Consider the following 19,895-nt stretch of genomic DNA (forward strand, 5'->3'; position numbering starts at 1 on the left):
AGCTTGATTGTTTGTGCAAAAGGTGAGCAGAGGCAGAAATGTCTGTCTGGGTCCAAGGCCTGCAGGCCTATTTCCTGCAATGCAGGAGATGTTCGGCGCCAGTGCTGCAGTTTCAGAATTTCCACCCTGGGTTTAGTGGTGCAACGGGGATCCCGACACACTCCTCGGCTGCAACGTGTGTTACTCCACTTGATTCGAAACGTGGTGAGCCAGTCTTGTGGTGTTTGGGGGGCATTCTGCTCACTCTGTTATGGGGGGCCTGGACACCTGCCCCATAGCACTTGCAATCAGAAGGTTCTTCCTGATGCTGAGTCAGAATCTCCTTCCTTCGGACTTGAAGCCATGGGTTCAAGTCCTACCATCCAGAGCAGGACAAAACAAGCTTGTTCCCTCTTCCATTTGACAGCCCTTGAGGTATTTGAAGATGGCTATCCTATCTCCTCTCAGTCTCCTCTTTTGCAGGCCGTGAATGTCATAACTCACAGGATTGTCAATACGAGAATTTGAATTTTACATAATGCACATTGCTACGGCCACTTTATGGGACACGGGTGGTGCTGAGCCCAGAGGCTGAGCCTAGGGCTTGCCGATCAGAAGGTCGGCGGTTCGAATCCCCACGACGGGGTGAGCTCCCGTTGCTTGGTCCCTGCTCCTGCCAACCTAGCAGTTCAAAAGCACGTCAAAAGTGCAAGTAGATAAATAGGTACCGCTCTGGCGGGAAGGTAAACAGCGTTTCCGTGTGCTGCTCTGGTTCGCCAGAAGCGGCTTAGTCATGTACGCTGTACGCTGGCTCCCTCGGCCAATAAAGCGAGATGAGCACCGCAACCCCAGAGTCAGCCACGACTGGACCTAATGGTCAGGGGTCCCTTTACCTTTACCTTTATGGCCACTTTGAATCTTAACACACATCGCCCAAAATTATTTATTTGTTTGCATGTCAGACAATTGCCTTATCTAGCATCTTTTTGGTACCTATTGAAGATCTTATCCTTGTTTTTCAGCAAGCCTTTAAAGTGGAAGTTATTATTCCCAGTTTGTTTTTGCAATGTATTTGAAATTGGACAGATGGACGGACAGATGAGGCAGGCAAACAGATGATCTTTTTGTTGATAAAGTTATGGTTATGTAGGATCAATTAAAAAGCAAGTCAGTCCCTTAGAAGCTTGAAGTCTAAAAGACAGGGCACAAAAGGAAAGAGGCATGAAGAGGGGAAAGGGGTGGGAGCCAAAGTCTGGCACCAGTTTTTAGAGAAGATGCTGGTGCAAAGTTTGCTGCAGGTGAGAGCATAACCCAAAAGCAGGAGGAAATGCAACCTAGGTATTTTATTTGTTGTTGTTTTTCAATGGGAGACATGCAGCCGGCTTTGGAGCTGTGTCTCTGGAAATGTAACTGGCTTCCTTTATTTCTGGCAGCATGACTGAGCTGGAGAAGGAAATTGGCACCTTGCGAAGTGGGCTGAGGGCTGTGGAGACAGTAAGTATTGTTCGCCCACTTAATGGTCCCCCTGCTTTTTTTAAGCACCCGTCCTTAAGAGAGGAAGGGGGCGAAGGCGACTGGAGCTGCTTTTATCTCCCTTCCCAGAGGCCGTTCTCTTTCTCCTCCTTCCTGACCTGCAGCTCATTACTGCTCATTATGGTTTTATAGAACTCTTAAGGACCTGAGTCGCTTGCCTTTGTCTCTTTAATTATAAGCATTTTTTTAAAAAGGAAGTTTGTTTGGGGATAGGCACAGCTGGTGCAGATGTAACCTTCCTGCCAGTTTTTGCCAACCTGGTTCCCTGCATATGTTCTGGATCACAGCTTCCATTAGAACCCCGGCCAGCTGTGCTGGAGAAGACCTGATACTGTATGCTTGGAAGTCTTCCCATTTTTAGAAGAGTTTTTGCTGATGGGGCTTAATATTCGTAGACTCAGCCTGACTGATCTTGTTATATGCTGCTGTGGTTGTGTTTGCTTTTGTGTGTGTGTGGTTGTGTGTGTGTGTATTATTATTATTATTATTATTATTATTTGTATGTTCATTTGCCACTGCTCTTTTTGTTCTTTGCAAAACTATTCTTTCTTTTTTAAATTATCTTTTATATTATATTGATTTTTTAAAAAAAACACCTGTAAATGTAAACTGATTTAATAAAGAAAAGTGGAATACAAATGAATGGGGGGGAAACTGTGGATAAGTGATAAGGTTGTAGGTTGCACACACAAATTCCCTCAAATTTAACCTGGGTCATTATAACTCGCCAGTCATCAGGAAGGTCTATGAGCAGGTCGCAGCAATATAAAATATAGCATGAAAAACAGTTTAATTGTAGAATTGTAGAGTTGGAATGGATCCCAAAAGGCATCTAGTCCACCCCACCCTGATGCAGGAATCTCAGCTGAAGCATCCATGACAGGTGGCCACCCAACCTCTGCTTAAAAACCTCCAAGGATGGAGGGTGTCTCCAGCTGATACCAAACTGGGAGGGAGGATAATTCTTGGGTTGGATAGAGCCAAGGGTGACAGCTCAAGGTAGGATATCTGCTTGGCATGCAGAAAGTTCCATCCTGAGCATCTCCAGCTAGGGCTAAGGATGTGTCTGGCTCACTATAGGGCAGTTTTCTGTGTTCCTGTGATCCACACAATAATCCCTACGCCCATGTGGTTGCAGTATTCAACACATGTACCTTAAATGCATGAGATAGTGCCACATGGAAGCAGGTCTCTCATGCTGGGTGAGCATGTGTTGAGCATTGGGTTTCTGCCGTTCAGGTCTTTGTGGATCTGCCATGGTTCTTCTCCTTGAACTCCCAATAACCAAAATGAATTTCTTTCTCTCTCTGTGTGTGTGTGTGTGTCTCTTCTCTTTCCAAAGGAACTGGCGTACCAGAAAACTCAGCCTCCCCACCCAGAAGACAAGTTCGTTTCCGTCGTCAGCCAGTTCATCACGCTGGCCAGCTTTAGCTTCTCAGATGTGGAAGATCTCCTGGCAGAGGCCAAAGAACTGGTAAGAAAGTGAAACCTCTGGAGCTCCTGGCGCTCCAAACCTCTCTGCTTTGTAGGGATAGGACCTTCATCCTCCGTTCCAGGAGATATAAGACCCTCACCAAAGGCAGTTGCCAACATTGGCAGGGCTACAGTTGCATCAGTCCAAACAAGCCAAGGTCAAGCACATGGAATCAGTCTAAGTCCAAAATGTGACCCAGAAGCGAAGTTATGAAACAGTCCAAAGTCTGGGACAGCCGCAAAGAGGAGTAACTAGAATGAGGAGCAAGAACAGAGAGCCACTGGAAGGCTCAAGAATGCCTTATATTATCTGGCTTACCAGATTTCTTTTCTTCTTCTTTGGCAATCACTTGTAGCCGAGTAAGATTGTCTTTCAGAAACACGGTTTTAACAGCGAGTCTGTAAGGGACTGTGGAGGCCAATTCTGGATCCACACGTCCTTCCACAGTGGGGACATTGGTTTCCGGGCGGGAGTTGATCACGGTGAGGGTTTGCCAAGCATGCCTTCGTCTTAGCACCTTTCTCCCTTGCATCCTGGGTTCGAGTGTCTTCAAAGCCCATGACACCTTTGGTAAAGGCTGTTCTCCAGCTGGAGCACTCACAGGCCTGTGTTTCCCAGTTGTCAGTGTTTATACTACATTTTTTTAGCAAGAGCCGTGCCACTACTCTGCGTCCATAGATTCAAGTTATGTTCATGCACGTCAGCCTGAGCCTTTAGGTGCTGGCATTCTTGAGGACGGTTTTCATCTCCTCCTCTGACTGTTCCAAGGCTTCTTAAGCAGGACTTGGGGATCCCCAGCGCTGGTTCCAGGAGACCCTGCCTGCTCATTTGCCCCAAGGTCCTCGGCTTGTGGAGTGTCTGGTTCATCCTCCAAGGACACAGTGCCTGTCACCAACTCAGGGCTAGGCATGGCAGTCTGTGGTTTGGGTCATGGTTGCATATTCCCATTTTACAGCTGGATAACTGAGACTGAGGGAATGTGGCTTGCCTGAGGCAACCCACTGAATGGCTGACTAAGCCGGAACCTTGAACTCCCAAGTTGCGTCGTAGACCTACAATTCCCAGAGTGGTTTAACAACCAATCCCTCTTGTAAGGGTATAAGGGGGTTGCTCAAGAGCAATCAGGCAAATGCCTCCCTGGTCGGCTGTAAAGCCTTGTTATTGGTGCCAAAAAGATCTTCACCATGCAGAGCGCCACTATTCCGTGGCTGGCTCATTCACTGGCAGAATCTGAGAGTGGGCGGTTCTTAAACTTTCCCCAGCAGAGCAGTTTCTTGACACCCAGTGTGCGCTTCCCCTCTCTGCGCGGAAGCCTACTGCGCAGGGAGGGCGTGGGTAACGGAGGACCTCTCTCCTCCCCGCTTTGCTCAGGCAAGGTGTCCTGGCACCGCCTCGCCTCCTCCGAGCCCTGAAGCTCCTCTCCACTGGAGGCGTGGTTACTCTCCTCCGCTGAGGAGGTGCTGCTTCCCAAGATCTTTGGGGGCTCTCTGTAATCCATTCGGCTTTTCCCCTCTCGCCCCTGAGCCGATGGCAGTTCCCTGACCCCTCTTCACATGGAACTCTGTGAATTGTAGCTGTGTGGCAGGGAAAGGGGTCTCCTAGCAACTCTCAGCACCCTTAACAAACTACAGTTCCCAGAAAATTGTTTTTTGGATGTCCACAACTAATTCTCTAATTCTTTTCTTAAAACCATCTAAAGCCAGTGACCCTAAAGGACCACCAAGGCGCCCCTTGGGATCTGTTTGTGTTTCTTTATTTTACAAACCCTTGACATTGCTACACACGTCTTGCATGAGCGTTTGGCTTGCAAATTTTATCTGCTTTGCGCAATTCTCTAGATAACAAAAAACTTTGTGCTTTTGGATGGGCAAAGTTTCGTTTTTGAAAAAGAGGGAGGGGGGGACACCTCCTTTCCAAACGCTTCAATAGCACATTTGTTTCTAATGCTGAAGCATGTGGCAACGATAAATAAAATACAAGCGCAAACCTTCAAAGAGAAGTTGAAAATGCGAGTTTGCCCCTCTCCCTGTTGTGCGTTCGCGTTTTATTATCTCCTCTGCTGCAGTGTTGTGCTCTGTTGGTTTTATTGCTCCTGAGTTAATAATACTAATAATGGAAAAAAGAGGAGGTAGAGGATAAAGGGCATTAATTGAAAGCAGAGGTGTGACTTCCTTGATGTCTTCAGAATGGCAGAAGCTGTTCCGACAGGGGAAGCAGAACAGACCTTTGGAAAGGGAGGTTTGGTGAGGCCTGGGGTCTAACTCTAGCCACCAGAATTCGGATTTGGGGGCAAGGAATGGTGTAATGCGGCAAAGCAGAGCAAGGCCTTGGCTTGTACTCTCCAGATATGTAAGGGATTAAGGACTAGCTTCATGAGCTGAACTGGCCAAAGTCTGACCTAACACCGGTTGTTTGGGACCTGGTGAAATTAGGAAACAAATGTGTTTCGATTTCGGAATTATTTGTATTGCATTGCACCCTGCCCATCTGACTGGGTTACCCCAGCCACTCTGGGCGGCTTCCAGCATATACATTCTTGACATCTGATGGGAGGGCATTTCATAGGGTGGGTGCCACCACTGAGAAGGCCCTCTGCCTGATTCCCTGTAACCTCACTTCTCGCAGGGAGGGAACCGCCAGAAGGCCCTCAGAGCTGGACCTCAGTGTCTGGGCAGAACGGTGGGGGTGGAGACGCTCCTTCAGTTATACTGGGCCAAGGCCATTTAGGGCTTTAAAGGTCAACATCAGCACTTTGAATTGTGCTCAGAAATGTACTGAGAGTCAACGTAGGTCTTTCAGGACCGGTGTTACATGGTTCCAGCAGCCTCTCCCAGTCACCTGCCTAGATTAGTTGTAGTTTCCAAATAGTTTTTGCTTCCTTCTTTAGTTATTATATTTTTACACACACCCCAAATTTCCCTCCAAGGAGCTAAAGTCAGCTTGTGTGATTCTTCACAACCTCACACCCACACCCACAACACAACAACCCTGTGATGCAGGTTAGCTTGAGGGAAGATGACAGGGTTGAAGTCACTCAGTGATCTTCATGGCCAATTGGGGATACGGCCTAAAGAAGGATACAAAACAAGTTGGTGCATGCAGAGAAAATCTCCTTCCTGAATCAGTGACAGATTTAGACCAAAGAGGCTCTCTTTGAGAGGGTTGCTTTGAGCCAATAAGTCCCCACAAAGTAAAAAACATGCGTATTTTCTTTCTCTAGTTTGCCAAGGCAGTGAAGCATTTTGGGGAAGACCCTGGCAAAACGCAACCGGACGAGTTCTTCGGGATCTTCGACCAGTTCCTGCAGGCTGTGACCGAAGCCAAACAGGAGAATGAGAACATGAGGAAGAGGAAGGAGGAAGAGGAGCGACGGGCGCGCATGGAAGCCCAGGTGGGGATAATCGTGTAGGGTGGGGGGTCCCTCGCATGTCCTTGGCAGCCCATAGCTGAAGGGGGGGCCCAGGTGGCTCGATGCACCCATGGTTTTGACTCCATTTCAGACAGCTGCTTCACAAACGACACAAGCTATGCAAGTCAAGCTGTCGGTGCATCTAGTTGTTGGGGTGTTAAGTTGCCATGCATCTGTCTTGGGATATGAGGGGTAGAGAAATTGCAAAAAAAAATGTGTGCAAAAATGAAAACTGATATAAATTATTGGGGGAATGCATAGGTAAAGGTAAAGGACCCCTGACTATTAGGTCCAGTCGTGACCGACTCTGGGGTTGTGGCGCTCATCTCGCTTTATTGGCCGAGGGAGCCGGTATACAGCTTCCGGGTCATGTGGCCAGCATGACTAAGCTGCTTCTGGCGAACTGGAGCAGCGCACGGAAACACCGTTTACCTTCCCACCAGAGTGGTACCTATTTATCTACTTGCACTTTGACGTGCTTTCGAATTGCTAGGTTGGCAGGAGCAGGGACCGAGCAACGGGAGCTCACCCCATCGTGGGGATACGAACCGCTGACCTTCTGATCGGCAAGTCCTAGGTTCTGTGGTTTAACCCATAGCGCCACCCATGTCCCATGGGGAATGCATACATTAACACAAATGCACATGGACAAATTTCATTTGGGCTTAAAAATATATCGGAAGTTGATGCAGAAACAGGGCACACTCAGCTCAAGGATGGAGAATCTGTCGGTTTTGGTTTATTGCTTTTCCAGTGTTTTATGTTACAGCGTGTTGCTCGTAGGGTGTGTCAAATCCCTGCCCGTTAACCCTTCCTTTCCCCCCTTCCCATTAGCTCAAAGAGCAGCGAGAGAGGGAGCGCAAGGCAAGGAAGGCGAAAGAAAACAGCGAGGAGGGCGGGGAGTTCGACGACCTCGTCTCGGCCTTGCGGTCCGGCGAAGTCTTTGACAAAGACCTGTCCAAACTCAAGCGCAACCGCAAGCGCATCACCAACCAGCTGGCGGATGGCAGCCGCGAGAGGCCGGTCACGAAACTCAACTTCTGAGCGCGCGTGTATATATATATACATATATCTATATATGTATATATATATATTTCAGAAGAAAACTCTAAACCAACCAACAGTCGTCTTGGAGGACACCAGGTCTTTTTACCTTCTGCCTTGCCAGCCCATCAGTGGCCCTCCCTCCCTCATCTCGTCCTGCCTGTGCATGAATGTTTTCAGTGGGAGCATGAGCGCAGGTGCGCTGCGCCCAGAGTCTGGTGGTGCGGCTGGGATTCGGAACTGTGTGCATGCGCGAGCGCGGGCGTCAACATGCACAGGCACCGCTGCCTGGATGAGTTCTCCCTTTTCCATCAGTTGCGGTAGGCGTGGGGGGGGCAAGTGTCGCCGCAAAAAGTAGCTTTCATGCTGTCTAAGCACAAGTGTCGGTGATTGAGAGAGAAAGAGAGGGGGAGGCGAAAACATCCCCCCCAATACCAAGGAAATGAGAGAGGCTGGTGGGCGATAGCACTTGGGTCCGTTCTGGGGGGGTCCTTTTATTTTGGGGTGGGGGGAAACAGCTTGGAGTTAAGAGGGGGAAAGAAGTGCTGCTATTGTGCTACGTTAGCGCAAGGGCGTTTTGACATGGACAGCCCAGCCTCGGAAACCTGTTGCCATTGAGGCTACAGGTGGCGGGAGACGTCCGTTAGAAACCGCTCTTGTTCAGTCTGAACGTAGCATTGTTGGGGGAAAGCCGAGATTATTATTTTTTGTTTCTGTTTTCACTCAGAACTTGAACATCCCTTGTGGCCGTTGTGCCAGCTCCTTTGTGTTCCGTAACCCCCATTTTTGGGGGGGACACGGGGAGTCATGCTTCTGTTCCTTTCGAACAAGATGCACCTCTCTCTTTGGGAGCCTTCAGGGAACCAGCTGAAGGCGATCCAAAGGATTTTCTCATTGCTGTAACGACACCGATGTAGAATTCACTCTTGTGTGGGGGGGTTTTTTTTGCCTGAGAGATGGTGGGGTGGGGGTGGGGATTTGGGGGAGGGGGCTGGGTCTCTTCTTAACTTTTCGTTTTAACGGAAGAAAGCGTCTGTGTATTCATTATCGTCCGTTTCCCATTCCCCGTCCCGACAGGACAAACTGTATTCTCTGTAAACGTCGCTCAGAATTGGCTCTGTTCAGGCCAGTTTCGCTGTAATGTACCCGGCCAATGCAGGATAACTCCAGGAGCGCCTTGGGCGTAATGTGCAAACTTTGGCCCCGATCCAGAAGAGCCTTTCCCGTGCATGGCAAGGGTTGGCGAATGAACTCTCGAGTATTCATAGCTGGGCTTTCCATTATGCAGCCTGCCCCCTTCTCCTTTCCCCATCAGACAGACTGCCCTCTTAAGGCTGCCTCTGTTTACAGATCTGTGCCAGAATGATGAGCACGGATCTTGGAAGGGCAACCATGCCTGCCGGGGGCATTGCTCCAGGGTTTCCCTTTCCCTCGAAAGAGGTTAGTAGGGAGTTTCTGCAAAGAAGGGGTCTGGGAGATGTTAGGGACCTAATGTATAGCGCAAGGGTAGCAGGGAAAAGGCCGCGAAAATTCTTGTTTCTTGCAAACGGGCTTTGCTGTTCATAATGTTTTCCTCCTTGCAGATTTGTAAGAAATTTGCCAAGTTGTCAATCCGAAATCTCCTTAAACCCAGATTGCTCAGGGAGTAATTAATAATTTAAAAACGAAACAGTAATACAAAATATAAAAAAATAATAATGGAAAAGTTAAAAAAAAAAGCCAATCTTATAGCGTGGCTTAATATCCTTAAATTATAGAGAATATAGAGGACTGTTACTTTCTTTCTTTTTTGCTTTTATTTATTTGCGGGTTTTTCTCTTAAGTGATTTTTATACCATCCACATCGTGATCCAAAACCGAACGGGGATTTTTGTGTGTTGTTGATGTTGCCGTTGTTGTTGTTGTTTTTTCTTCTTTCCTGTGGAGGTTGTTTTGAGTTGTGTTTTTTTTCTGTTGCACTAGATAGCTGATGCTGTTTGAGATAGGTTTTTAATTGATTTGTTTTGCTTTGCTATTGTAAAGGATGTTAACTGGAGGGGGGCCGGGGGGCCGTTCTCTGCCTCCGCCCCTTCCCCCAGTTGTGTACTGTACAGCAAATGTGCGGATTTATATAGAAACGAGTTTGTACAAAATGCAGTTCCTGTTGCCCGGAATCCCCAAATCCCGATGCAACACGAAAGCTGTGAAGATCACACCAGCGAGAGCTGTGAAAGAGCTCTCTGTGTGTGCGTGAGTATAAGGGTGATCCCTTGCCTCTTCCCCCCTTGTTCTTACGATTTAGTTTTTCTTCATCGCAACTTTTTCGAAGGACCCACGTGTACTGATGGCTCTTCAAGTAGCTTGTCAACGGTAAGAATGCAAACGTCCGATACTCTGGAGTTCTGCAGAGTGCGAGGCGTGCGAAGGCAGCACTTTGCTCGAAAAGTAAAATAAAAACCAAGTTGTTCATTACTGTTACTTAAACTAAAGTGCCTCTATTTTATATATATTTTTATTTGTAGCTGGGAGAAAATTTGGTCGGATATGGTATTGTTAGGGAGTTGACTTTCAAAATGGAGGGTGGGAGAGAGTTCAGACTGGTCAAAAGGTTGCGTTAAAATGATTTGAGATTGGGGGGGGAGGAGAGAAAAACAATGCAGCGTGCTATAGAATAGGAATGCGCAGAAAGGGTGCCGTCGCTCACAAGGTTCAGTCTGGTCAGGGGATCTGCCCTGCATCTTAACTGATTTAGAGGGGCATCTAAAAATTCATCAGGTTCTTGATCTGCAGGATAAGTCCTGGGGAAAGGAAGGTGCCTTTTTTTCAGTGGCGTAGCGTGGATTGCCAGTGCCCGGGGCCACACGGAGGGGTGGGAGGGCAGGAAAAGCATGGAGTGCGCTTGCACATTCAACTGCCCAATGGCATCCGTGTCACCCAGCCACAGAGATAAGAAAAAAAGAGTGGTTCCATTATCTGGAGAGGTCACTTCCTGGTTTGCATGAAGAAGCCGAGCCCTGTGACAAAAGCACACAGTTGTATTGAGGCAGCACCGGGGGTTGAAATTTTGCGCCTGGAGCAACCGCCCACGCTATGCCACTGCTTTTTTTTTAACCTCTAGGACAAAATGATATTTCATTGGAGGAAGCAGGTTGTGTGGAACACCTTTGAGCAACAGCCGTGTGTCCCAGCACAGACCACCATGATGGACTTGAGACATCCTGTTACAGATGGGTAGCTGTGTTGGTCTGCCATAGTCAAAACAAAAAAAATTCCTTCCAGTAGCACCTTAAAGACCAACTAAGTTAGTTCTTGGTATGAGCTTTCGTGTGCATGCACACTTCTTCAGATACCAGTATCTGAAGAAGTGTGCATGCACACGAAAGCTCATACCAAGAACTAACTTAGTTGGTCTTTAAGGTGCTACTGGAAGGAATTTTTTTTGTTGAGACATCCTGCAGTTGTTTGTTGCATTATGAGAATCAAGACCCCCAATCTATTTCTGATTCTCCCAGTGGGCTCATCCATAAGTGCATCAAATGCTGGAAAACCCAGCATTCCCCACTTCTGCCACGGGGGAGGGGGTGCTTTGTGCAGTCTGCAACTGTGCCCCCCCCCCTACATACTGCAAAACGGCTTCCTGTAGGTGAACCTCAAACTTCTGATTGGAATAAGAATTGCCTCGTGCTAGCTTTCTTTGGGAGGGAGTTCAGTTGGGTCCGGCTCAATCGAAAGGAAAGTGCAAGGAAGCAATTTTGCCAAGTGCCTCCACCATTACACAAGCCGTTTCGCCGTCCCACTGGAAGCGAGGTCATTGGGGATGTGGCCGCAGAAATGGGGCATGCAAAGTGACTGTTGTGTCCCGAGCCTGTTCAGTCCAGCTGAGGACAAAGTCAGTGCCCTAAAGGAAGCTGTGTCAATCTTGGCATTGGTTTTGAAAGCTCGCCCAGCTGCTAGCACCACGTTCCCATTTAGGCTCAGAGTAGACCTGGGCTTGGTAGTCGAATCCATCACGATGACCCGTTGCAAAGTTGGGACTGTGAAGTCCTCTGGCATTTATTGCATTAAAAGCCACCCTTTCATCTGGATCTTGACGGACTCTTGTCTGCGCTGTACAAAACATTGAAAGGTGAGTTTGTGTCTGTTACGCAGCCTGGGTTGCTGGATCTTCCGGGATTTCCAGGGATCCACGCTGAGCTGATTGCAGATCGGGGGAAGCAAGGGCACCGGTGGGAAATCTTTCCTTGTGCTTCCAAAACCATTCTTGCTTTGCAACAAGCCTTGCTTGTTGGGCTACACTTGCCATTTCTTCTCGAGTTCTCATTTCCTAAACCATCTGCGTGCGGATGAAAATTCCATGTGCCATTTGTTGCAAACTTACATGTAGACTGGTGCTGGTGGACATAGCCACTTGTGTTCTTGTTTTTCGTTTTATTTCCTCTCTGTGTCTCTCTCTCCTGGGTGTGTCATTCTAAAGATTTTTTTTCTTTCCAATTCATGCCAAAAAAAGAAAAGAGACAAAAAAGTGATAGTTTGTAAACTGAAGTATACTAATGTAGCTTAGTGGTAGCAAACCGTTTAGTGATTCCTAGGTGCAAGGATGTTTTTTAGCTAGCAGGAAATGCTGTGTATGTTATGAGACTGTACATTTTTCTTAAAAAACAGAAGAAGACGGCAATATGCAATAAAGAGTGTACATAACAATATGTGCGTGGAGGCTTATTTCTGGAGTGTGTGGTTAAAATTTATAATTGTTGTTGTTTAGTCATGTCTGACTCTTCATGACCCCATGGACCAGAGCACGCCAGGCACTCCTGTCTTCCACTGCCTCCTGCAGCTTGGTCAAACTTGGGGAATAGATGTTGTTGAACTACGACTCCCAACAGCCCCAGGCAGCCTGGCCAATGGGCAGGGGTCTTGAGAACATCTGGAGGGCCACAGGCTCTGCCCCTCCCATTCTAGGGAAGAGCGTGTCTGAGAAAATTCCCAGTGGTTAGTGAAAATTAGGGAGATAAGGCATAATCCCATGACTGTTCTGGTGTGGAAAGAAGCATTTGGGACCATTTAGTCCAAGTGTCATGGAATGGACACAGAGGAATGGTGGGAGGAACCAGCTGGGGAACCCCCAAGGGAAGAAGGCTCAGAGCCAGGGAAGTAGTGATGGGACAATGATGAGTGGTCAGAGGGAGAAGAAAGAGAAGACTAGGGAGAGGAGGTATCAGAAGCTGAAGAGGTAACAGGTCTTAGTGAGCTGGGAGAGTCTGTGCCAGAGGACATTACAGAAGCAGAGGCTAGAAAGAGTGGCAGAGATGAGGCAGGCTGGTGAAGAGGCACGGGTGTCTCCACCTCCTGCTGCAACAAGCTCCCTTCCTCCAACTCCCAGTTCCAGAAGAGGCATGAAAAGAGCAGAGGATAAGTTAACTTCATGCAGGTGTAGTCTCGGGTTGCGTGGGGAAAACCTTGAGGAGGAGAGGACTTAGACAGTTGTGGGAAGTCAGGGACCTTCAGTCTCCACAGCTGCTTCATAGGGGCAAGACCTACTCAAGAAGAATGGTTGTTCTCATGAGGACTGCCACTCCTATGCAGACCCTGCTTCTTCTAATAGAGAGTTAACTCCACTTCATTTGATTTACTGCTGGCTCATTCCTGACACATCTTCAGTGCACGTGTGTGAGCATCCTTCCCTTACAAAGGTAAAATGCTTGTGGGTCCTCATCTGTCATGGATGCTTTGTTTGAGATTCCTGCATTTTAGGGCTTTGGACTAGCTCACCCTCAGAGTCCCTTCCAACTCTATGTTGCTAGTCCCACAATGGGTCTCTCACACACACACACAAACAGGAGCAGATGATACATCAATATACACAGGTGAACTAACAATCATAACTTCCCCTCCAACCCAATCTGGTTCCATCTGCCAGCATTTAAGCTGAGTCATCCAACATTATGCTGAGTAAACTAGCAGCCCACAAATGGCTGGGCAAATTGGTACACCGCAAGTCAGCACTGAAAAGAAAATGTGTTGCCTCTCGGCCATACCTTGAGGGCGTTCCACAAACGATGCCACCCGCCACCAAGTATTTTACACAGCGACCACCGTTGTGTGGAAAAAATAGTGAGGATGTAAAGTGTGAGTTGCCAACCTTTGAGGAACCAATGGGCAAAGTTGGAGGCTGCGAAAGTACTATGTCTGCCTTGACGGTGTGGCAGGAGGGCCTCCATGTTGGAGAGGCTGTGTCAGTGCAAACAGAAACTAAGCTGGAACAGCAAACAGTCTCTCACGCACTCTGAAATTACGAGGGGATTGTTACCTGATGTCTGGGACCGTGTTGAGGAGGGCTGGTAGGAGCCTCCCCCTCCCCCGATCCTGATTCTTCCCAGGAACCAGGAGGACAGCATAGATTTTGAACAGTGGTTTGCAGAGGGGCATAGTTCAGAAGGCAGAAGCTGGGAAATACTGGATGGGGAACAGCCAGCAGAAGAAACGCTGGAAGAGAGAGAGTTAAAAGATTCACAATCTCTGGATAGCATTCACCCCCCTTCTCCAAAGTCACAGAGAGCTCAGAAAGTCTCAGAACAGAAAGTGCAGAATGCTCAGATTACAAGACGTAGGAGTGACGTAGATTAATAGGGACGGGGGGGTGAGCCTTAATTGGGAGCACCGCCATTCTGGGTTGACGCTTTATTTTGCCCTTCACTGTGTTTATTAAAGAAACCAACTGGTAAGAATTCCTTTCATTTGATCTGCTCATTTACGGCCACAGGGGAGGAAACCGATTCCCCGAAGCCTGACACCTGAGACCTTTTCACAGACGCCACAGGAGGTATTGACGGAGCCACCGGTGCCCACAGATGCCATGTTGGCAACCCCTGAAAAATCTGAATGTGCGGCTTACATCCTTAACCACCTGTGCTTGTATGTGGCCACGTCAGGAGGGCTTAACAAAATGGTGCATCCAGCCCCAGAGGCTCAGCTGCTGCTGAAGATGAATTGCCCATGAAAGAGAACCTGTGTGAAATTGCCCTGCACGTTTCAGGACAGCCGCAGATGGTTTCAGGCAGGCAAAACCTGCCTATGATGGGAGCTTTCTAAAGTACTCCTGGAAAGCTTGCAACAGGCTTAGGTGACGTCTTCTCCCAGCTGCGGCCTGATCAGATTTTTATGTCTTCCGCCGGAAGCTGTTTAGTCCTTGCGTTGTAAAGCTAACCAGTTTAAGATGTCTTCTTTATTTTCCCTTCCGCCCCTCTGTGACCCTGCACACAGTCGCACTGCGAGGGCTGCTAATTCGATTCAGCCCCTGGATCGTCTCACGGGAACCTATATTTGCTGGGGGGACGGGTAGTGATGTTGCTGGTTTGCAGGACGCGTGATCCCTGCACAAACTGCTGTTGCAAGAGCCAGCTGGGCTGGCTTATTTCGTAGGTCAGTTGGCAACCTTCTCCCATGCTTTGGGGCTGCATTTCACTCCAGTCCATGTCAATGAGCCAGGAACAATTTCCTCCTCCTTTTGAGGTTGCACATGCGGGCACATCAAACGACTCGATCCCTGGGAACACAGGAAACTTCCGTGCCCTGCCATTGGTCCAGGTAACCCATTCTTGTTTGCTGCAGGGCAGCTGGATCTGCTTGGAGAGAAAGATCCTCCTCTCCATGGGCCAAATTTGACAGGTGGGCAGAGCAATCCATCTATCAGCTACGATGGCAATAGAAGCCATTCGGCTTGGGAACGGCTTTTATTTTCTCTTTGGCTTTGCAAGCAGCCACGATCTAATCTGTATGGCCATAAATTCATCATACACAGCCCCTGCCAAATCTACATCTCCAAGGCCCTTCCAGGAGAATTATTGTGTTTCTCCCAAGCGCAGACTCAGAAGAAGGTGTACATTAAAATTGGAGAGGATTTCCTCCACAACTTCCTTTAATTTATCGGGAGAATCCTCCGTGTTGGTTGCAGAGCTTGGGAAGATTCCTTGACCACCCGCTTTCTTTTCCTCCTTTCTTTTTAAAAGAGACTAATTTAATCAAGATTGCGCAGAGATTCCTCCTATTGCATAGAGTGAAAAGCGGCAGCTCCATCTACTGGTTCAAAGTCTCCTTCCTTCGGCACTTTCACCTGTGCTGCTTGCATCTTTCTGGCGGTTGCTACATCAGAGTCCTTTTAATAATACTGAACAGATAGCTAACAAATCAGTGTGGGTCTCACTTTACAGATTAACATATGCAAAACAATACAACACACTGCCCCAAAGTAAATTTAGACAGTGGAGTAAGTGGCAAAGTGGCTGTGGGTGGAAGTAGCATTTTTTTGTTTTCTATGAGAAATGTTGTGGCTCAGTGCTTAGGGCGTCTGCTTTAGGTTTTGCATGCAGACAGCTGCAGGTTCAAACCTTGGCATCTCCAGGTAGAGTTCCTTTCTGAAACCTTGGGCAGTCACTGCCAGTCAGTGCAGACAATATTGAGCTAAAAGGCAGCTTCTTATGATTCTTGGAAGCAGAGCAAGTTGCTCAAAACAGGCAAAGGCAGTTCATAGTATGAGAATTACTGTATGGGACAAAAATGGCAAACAGAGGAAAGACCAACAAATTTTAGGCAGCAGATTATTTTTAAAAAAGACACTTTAATAGATCCTTGCTGGTCAGGCACCCAAAAACATTTGGGAAACTCCTGCAAAAAAAATAAAGGAGCAAAAGCTTTGTGTTGTAGCCAAAACTGCATGAGCAGTGGTCCAGCTCCGAGGGCCTTCTGGCAGTTCCCTCACTGCAGGAAGTGACGTTACACAAGCAGAGGGACTTCTTAGCAGTGGCACCCTACCTGTGGAATGCCCTCCCATCACATGTCAAGAAGATAAATAACTATACACTGGTACCTTGGGTTACATACGCTTCAGATTACAAACTCTGCTAACCCAGAAATAGTACCTCGGGTTAAGAACTTTGCTTCAGGATGAGAACAGAAATTGTGCTCTGGCGGCGCAGCAGCAGCAAGAGGCCCCATTAGCTAAAGTGGTGCTTCAGGTTAAGAACAGTTTCAGCTGAAGAACAGACCTCCGGAACGAATTAAGTACTTAACCCGAGGTACCACTGTACAACATTCTGAAGATATCTTAAGGCAGCCCTGTATTAGGAAGTTTTTAATGCTTGATATTTAGTTGTGTTTTTATATTATATTGGAAGTCACCCAGAGTGGCTGGGGCAACCCCGGTCAAGATGGGCAGGGTGTAAATAATAAAGTATCATCATCATCATCATCATCCAAAACGCTTCCTTAATAGTGAGCATCAGGCAGGCATCAGGTCTTTAGGTAGGTGCCTGCTTCAAACTCACGTGGGCTTTCCATGATAACTGATCCAGCCATGTTAATGTATAAATCTGATCTTCCAATTTATGGTGCATTTTGTATTTGTGTTATGAATACAAATTTGCTGCTTTAATGCTGCTTGCCCCCATGGTAGCAATGGGGGTACAGATATAGGTCAATAGTGTGTCATAGCAGCAAAAAAGGAAAAGAAAAGCTAATGCTATTCTAGGCTTCATAAACTGAAGTCTAGTACCGGGACGCGGGTGGCGCTGTGGGTAAAACCTCAGCCTAGGACTCGTCAGGTCGGCGGTTCGAATCCCCGCAGCGGGGTGCACTCCCGTTGCTCGGTCCCAGCGCCTGCCAACCTAGCAGTTTGAAAGCACCCCCGGGTGCAAGTAGATAAATAGGTAGATAAATAGGGACCGCTTACTAGCGGGAAGGTAAACGGTGTTCCGTGTGCTGCGCTGGCTCGCCAGAGCAGCTTCGTCACACTGGCCACGTGACCCGGAAGTGTCTCCGGACAGCGCTGGCCCCCAGCCTATAGAGTGAGATGGGCGCACAACCCTAGAGTCGGACACGACTGGCCCGTACGGGCAGGGGTACCTTTACCTTTACCTTTTTACCCTGATCAGGGGAAGTAATAGTACCACTATATTCTGCCTTGGTGAGACCACAACTGGAATACTGTGTCCAGTTCTGGGCACCACAGCTTAAGAAAGATATTGACAAGCTGGAACATGTGCAGAGAAGAGCGACCAAGATGATCAAAGGTCTGGAAACCAAGCCTTCAGAGTTAGTTATGTTTAGCATGGAGAAGACGATATCTCTGAGAGGTGATCATAAAATAATAGAATTGGAAGGGGTTCCAAGGGTCATCTAGTCCAACCCCTGCAATGCAGGAATCTCAGCTAAAGCATCCATGACAGGTGGCCATTCAACCTCTGCTTAAAAACCTCCAAGGAAGGAGAGTCCATCACCTTCCGAGGGAGACCGTTCCACCATCAAACAGTTCTTACTGTCAGAAAGTTTTTCTTAATTGGGATCTCCTTTCTTGTAACTTGAAGGCATTGGTTTGAGTCCTAGCCTCCAGAGCAGGAGAAAACAAGCTTGCTCCCTCTTCCATGTGACAGCCCTTAAGATATCTGAAGATGGCTCTCATATCTCCTCTCAGTCTCCTCTTTTCCTGGCTAAACATACCCAGCTCCTTCAAGCGCTCCTGGTAAGGTTAGTTTCCAGACACTTAATCATCTTGGTTGCCCTCCTCTGCACATGTTCCAGCTTGTCAACATATGAGAGCCATCTTCAAATATCTGAAGAGTTGTCATATGGAGGATGGAGCAAGCTTGTTTTCTGCTGCTCCAGAGGGTACGGCCTGAACCAAAGGCTTCAGATAACAAGGAGATTCCAACTAAATATTAGGAAGAACATTCTGATGGTAAAAGTTAAAAGGTAAAGGTAAAGGACCCCTGGACGGTTAAGTCCAGTCAAAGGGAACTGTGGGGTTGGGGTGGTCATCTCACTTCAGGCTAAGGGAGCCGGCGTTTGTCCACAGACAGCTTTCTGGGTCATGTAGCCAGCAGGACTAAACCGCTTCTGGCGCAATGGGACACCGTGACAGAAACCAGAGTGCACAGAAACACTGTTTACCTTCCCTCCACAACAGTACCTAATTATCTACTCACCCTGGTATGCTTTTGAACTGCTAGGTTGGCAGGAGCTGGGACAGAGCAACAGAAGCTCACCCCGTCACAGGGATTCGAACCACTGACCAGCAAGCCCAAGACACTCAGTGGTTTAGACCACAATGCCACCCGCTAGCACAACGCCACCCGCTTGTGTATACTAGCTTATTGCACAAACAAATAATCACATTGTTTAACCTACTTTTGCTTCTGGTTCCATCGACCACTGGTATATGTGGCCCCCAAAATCTTTTCCAGAGAGGAAAGTGGCCCTCAGGATGGAAAATCTTCCTTACTCCCTGCTGGAAGGAAATACTTTTTGCTCCTTTGCCGGGGGGGGGGGAGGACCCCCAAGCAACTGCTTTATTTCTTCTCTCGCGAAATAAGGTAACACCACACTTACAAAAGATGATATACACATAGAGGGTCTTTGTATTTGTAACAATTTCACACAGAGTAGGGCAAACAGCTCAGTTAAGGCCTCTGGGGGAACACATGGAAATAACTTCTCCACCAGCTGTGTCCTTGGAGCCACGGCACTGGCAGAATGGATCATGGGCTTTGGAGTCCCAGCTTTCACCTGAACCACAGCCCCACACACCTAGGCTCACCTGGCCGCAATACAGATCCACCCCCTTCTTTTTAACCGCCCCCCAAATGTTCAGGGGGTGCAGCTGGGGCTTCTGCTTTTCTCCTAAGTGTGCTGAATAATGTGAGAGCCCTGCTGTTTGAGGCCAAGAGGCCAGCACTTGATTCTTATGGCTGTCAGACGGATGGCAACAGGAAGCTTGCAAGCAAGATCTGATTGCAACAGCACACTGCCCAGCTGCAATTCCCAGCAGCTGGCCTTTAGAGTCATACTGCCTCCAGCGGTGGCATGGGGACATAGAGCAATTGTAGCTAGCAGCCATGGATAGCCTCATCATCCATGGAAGGGGGGTGCAAAAGGTTCATGTTTTTTGTAGGGCAGTGGGGGTGATAAGCACTGAAACAGGTCAGCTGTGACGAGAATGGGACATCCTGCAAGTCACAAGTGACAACCTCACCTGCTAATGCAACAAGGACACCAGCAGAGCTGCCTGCCTCCACACCTAGTGCCTCTTGTGATTGCAAAAAAAATAGGGGGGGGGGGTGGAGAGACTGGCACAACAGATCCCTAAGGAGCACCAGAGCAGCCCAAGAGGGAACCAGCCCCTTTGCAATGCTCTGCTTTCTGGTCTTTTTAATGTAAGATGTTTTAATGCGCCAAGTTGGGGGAGGCTGTGCTCAAACCTTCCACGCTTGCTATTCAAACAGCTTGGTGCGCTCTCTCACTGCTGCCGGGGTGGTGGTGTCTAGCCAGGTTTTTTGTCCCTGCTGATGCCTCCTGGGGGTCGGCCTTTAAGGTTCCCAGCCTATGTGTTTGTGTACACAAATGTGCATGGTGGGGGGGAGTCAAACGGGATCTTTGACCTGGGTGAAATAAAGCCTTGTTTCGCCCCTGCACACAAGCACACACCCC

At 48.2% G+C, this 19,895-nt stretch overlaps 1 protein-coding gene across 2 annotated transcripts in view; it reads left to right on the forward strand.

Moving 5' to 3' along the window:
* The window catches only part of DAAM1 (dishevelled associated activator of morphogenesis 1), a 176,484-nt gene extending 166,121 nt beyond the window's left edge, over positions 1 to 10,363 (forward strand). For both annotated transcript variants that reach the window (XM_028735406.2, XM_028735481.2), the window contains 4 exons: positions 1,413 to 1,473; positions 2,855 to 2,986; positions 6,207 to 6,377; positions 7,230 to 10,363. In XM_028735406.2, the coding sequence (XP_028591239.2) occupies positions 1,413 to 1,473; positions 2,855 to 2,986; positions 6,207 to 6,377; positions 7,230 to 7,439 (574 nt within the window). In that variant the 3' untranslated portion in view covers positions 7,440 to 10,363. The remainder of the gene's footprint in view (positions 1 to 1,412; positions 1,474 to 2,854; positions 2,987 to 6,206; positions 6,378 to 7,229) is intronic.
* Positions 10,364 to 19,895: the final 9,532 nt, after the last annotated feature.

The sequence above is a fragment of the Podarcis muralis genome, chromosome 1 (genome assembly GCF_964188315.1).
Source record: "Podarcis muralis chromosome 1, rPodMur119.hap1.1, whole genome shotgun sequence".
Taxonomy (NCBI): domain Eukaryota; kingdom Metazoa; phylum Chordata; class Lepidosauria; order Squamata; family Lacertidae; genus Podarcis; species Podarcis muralis.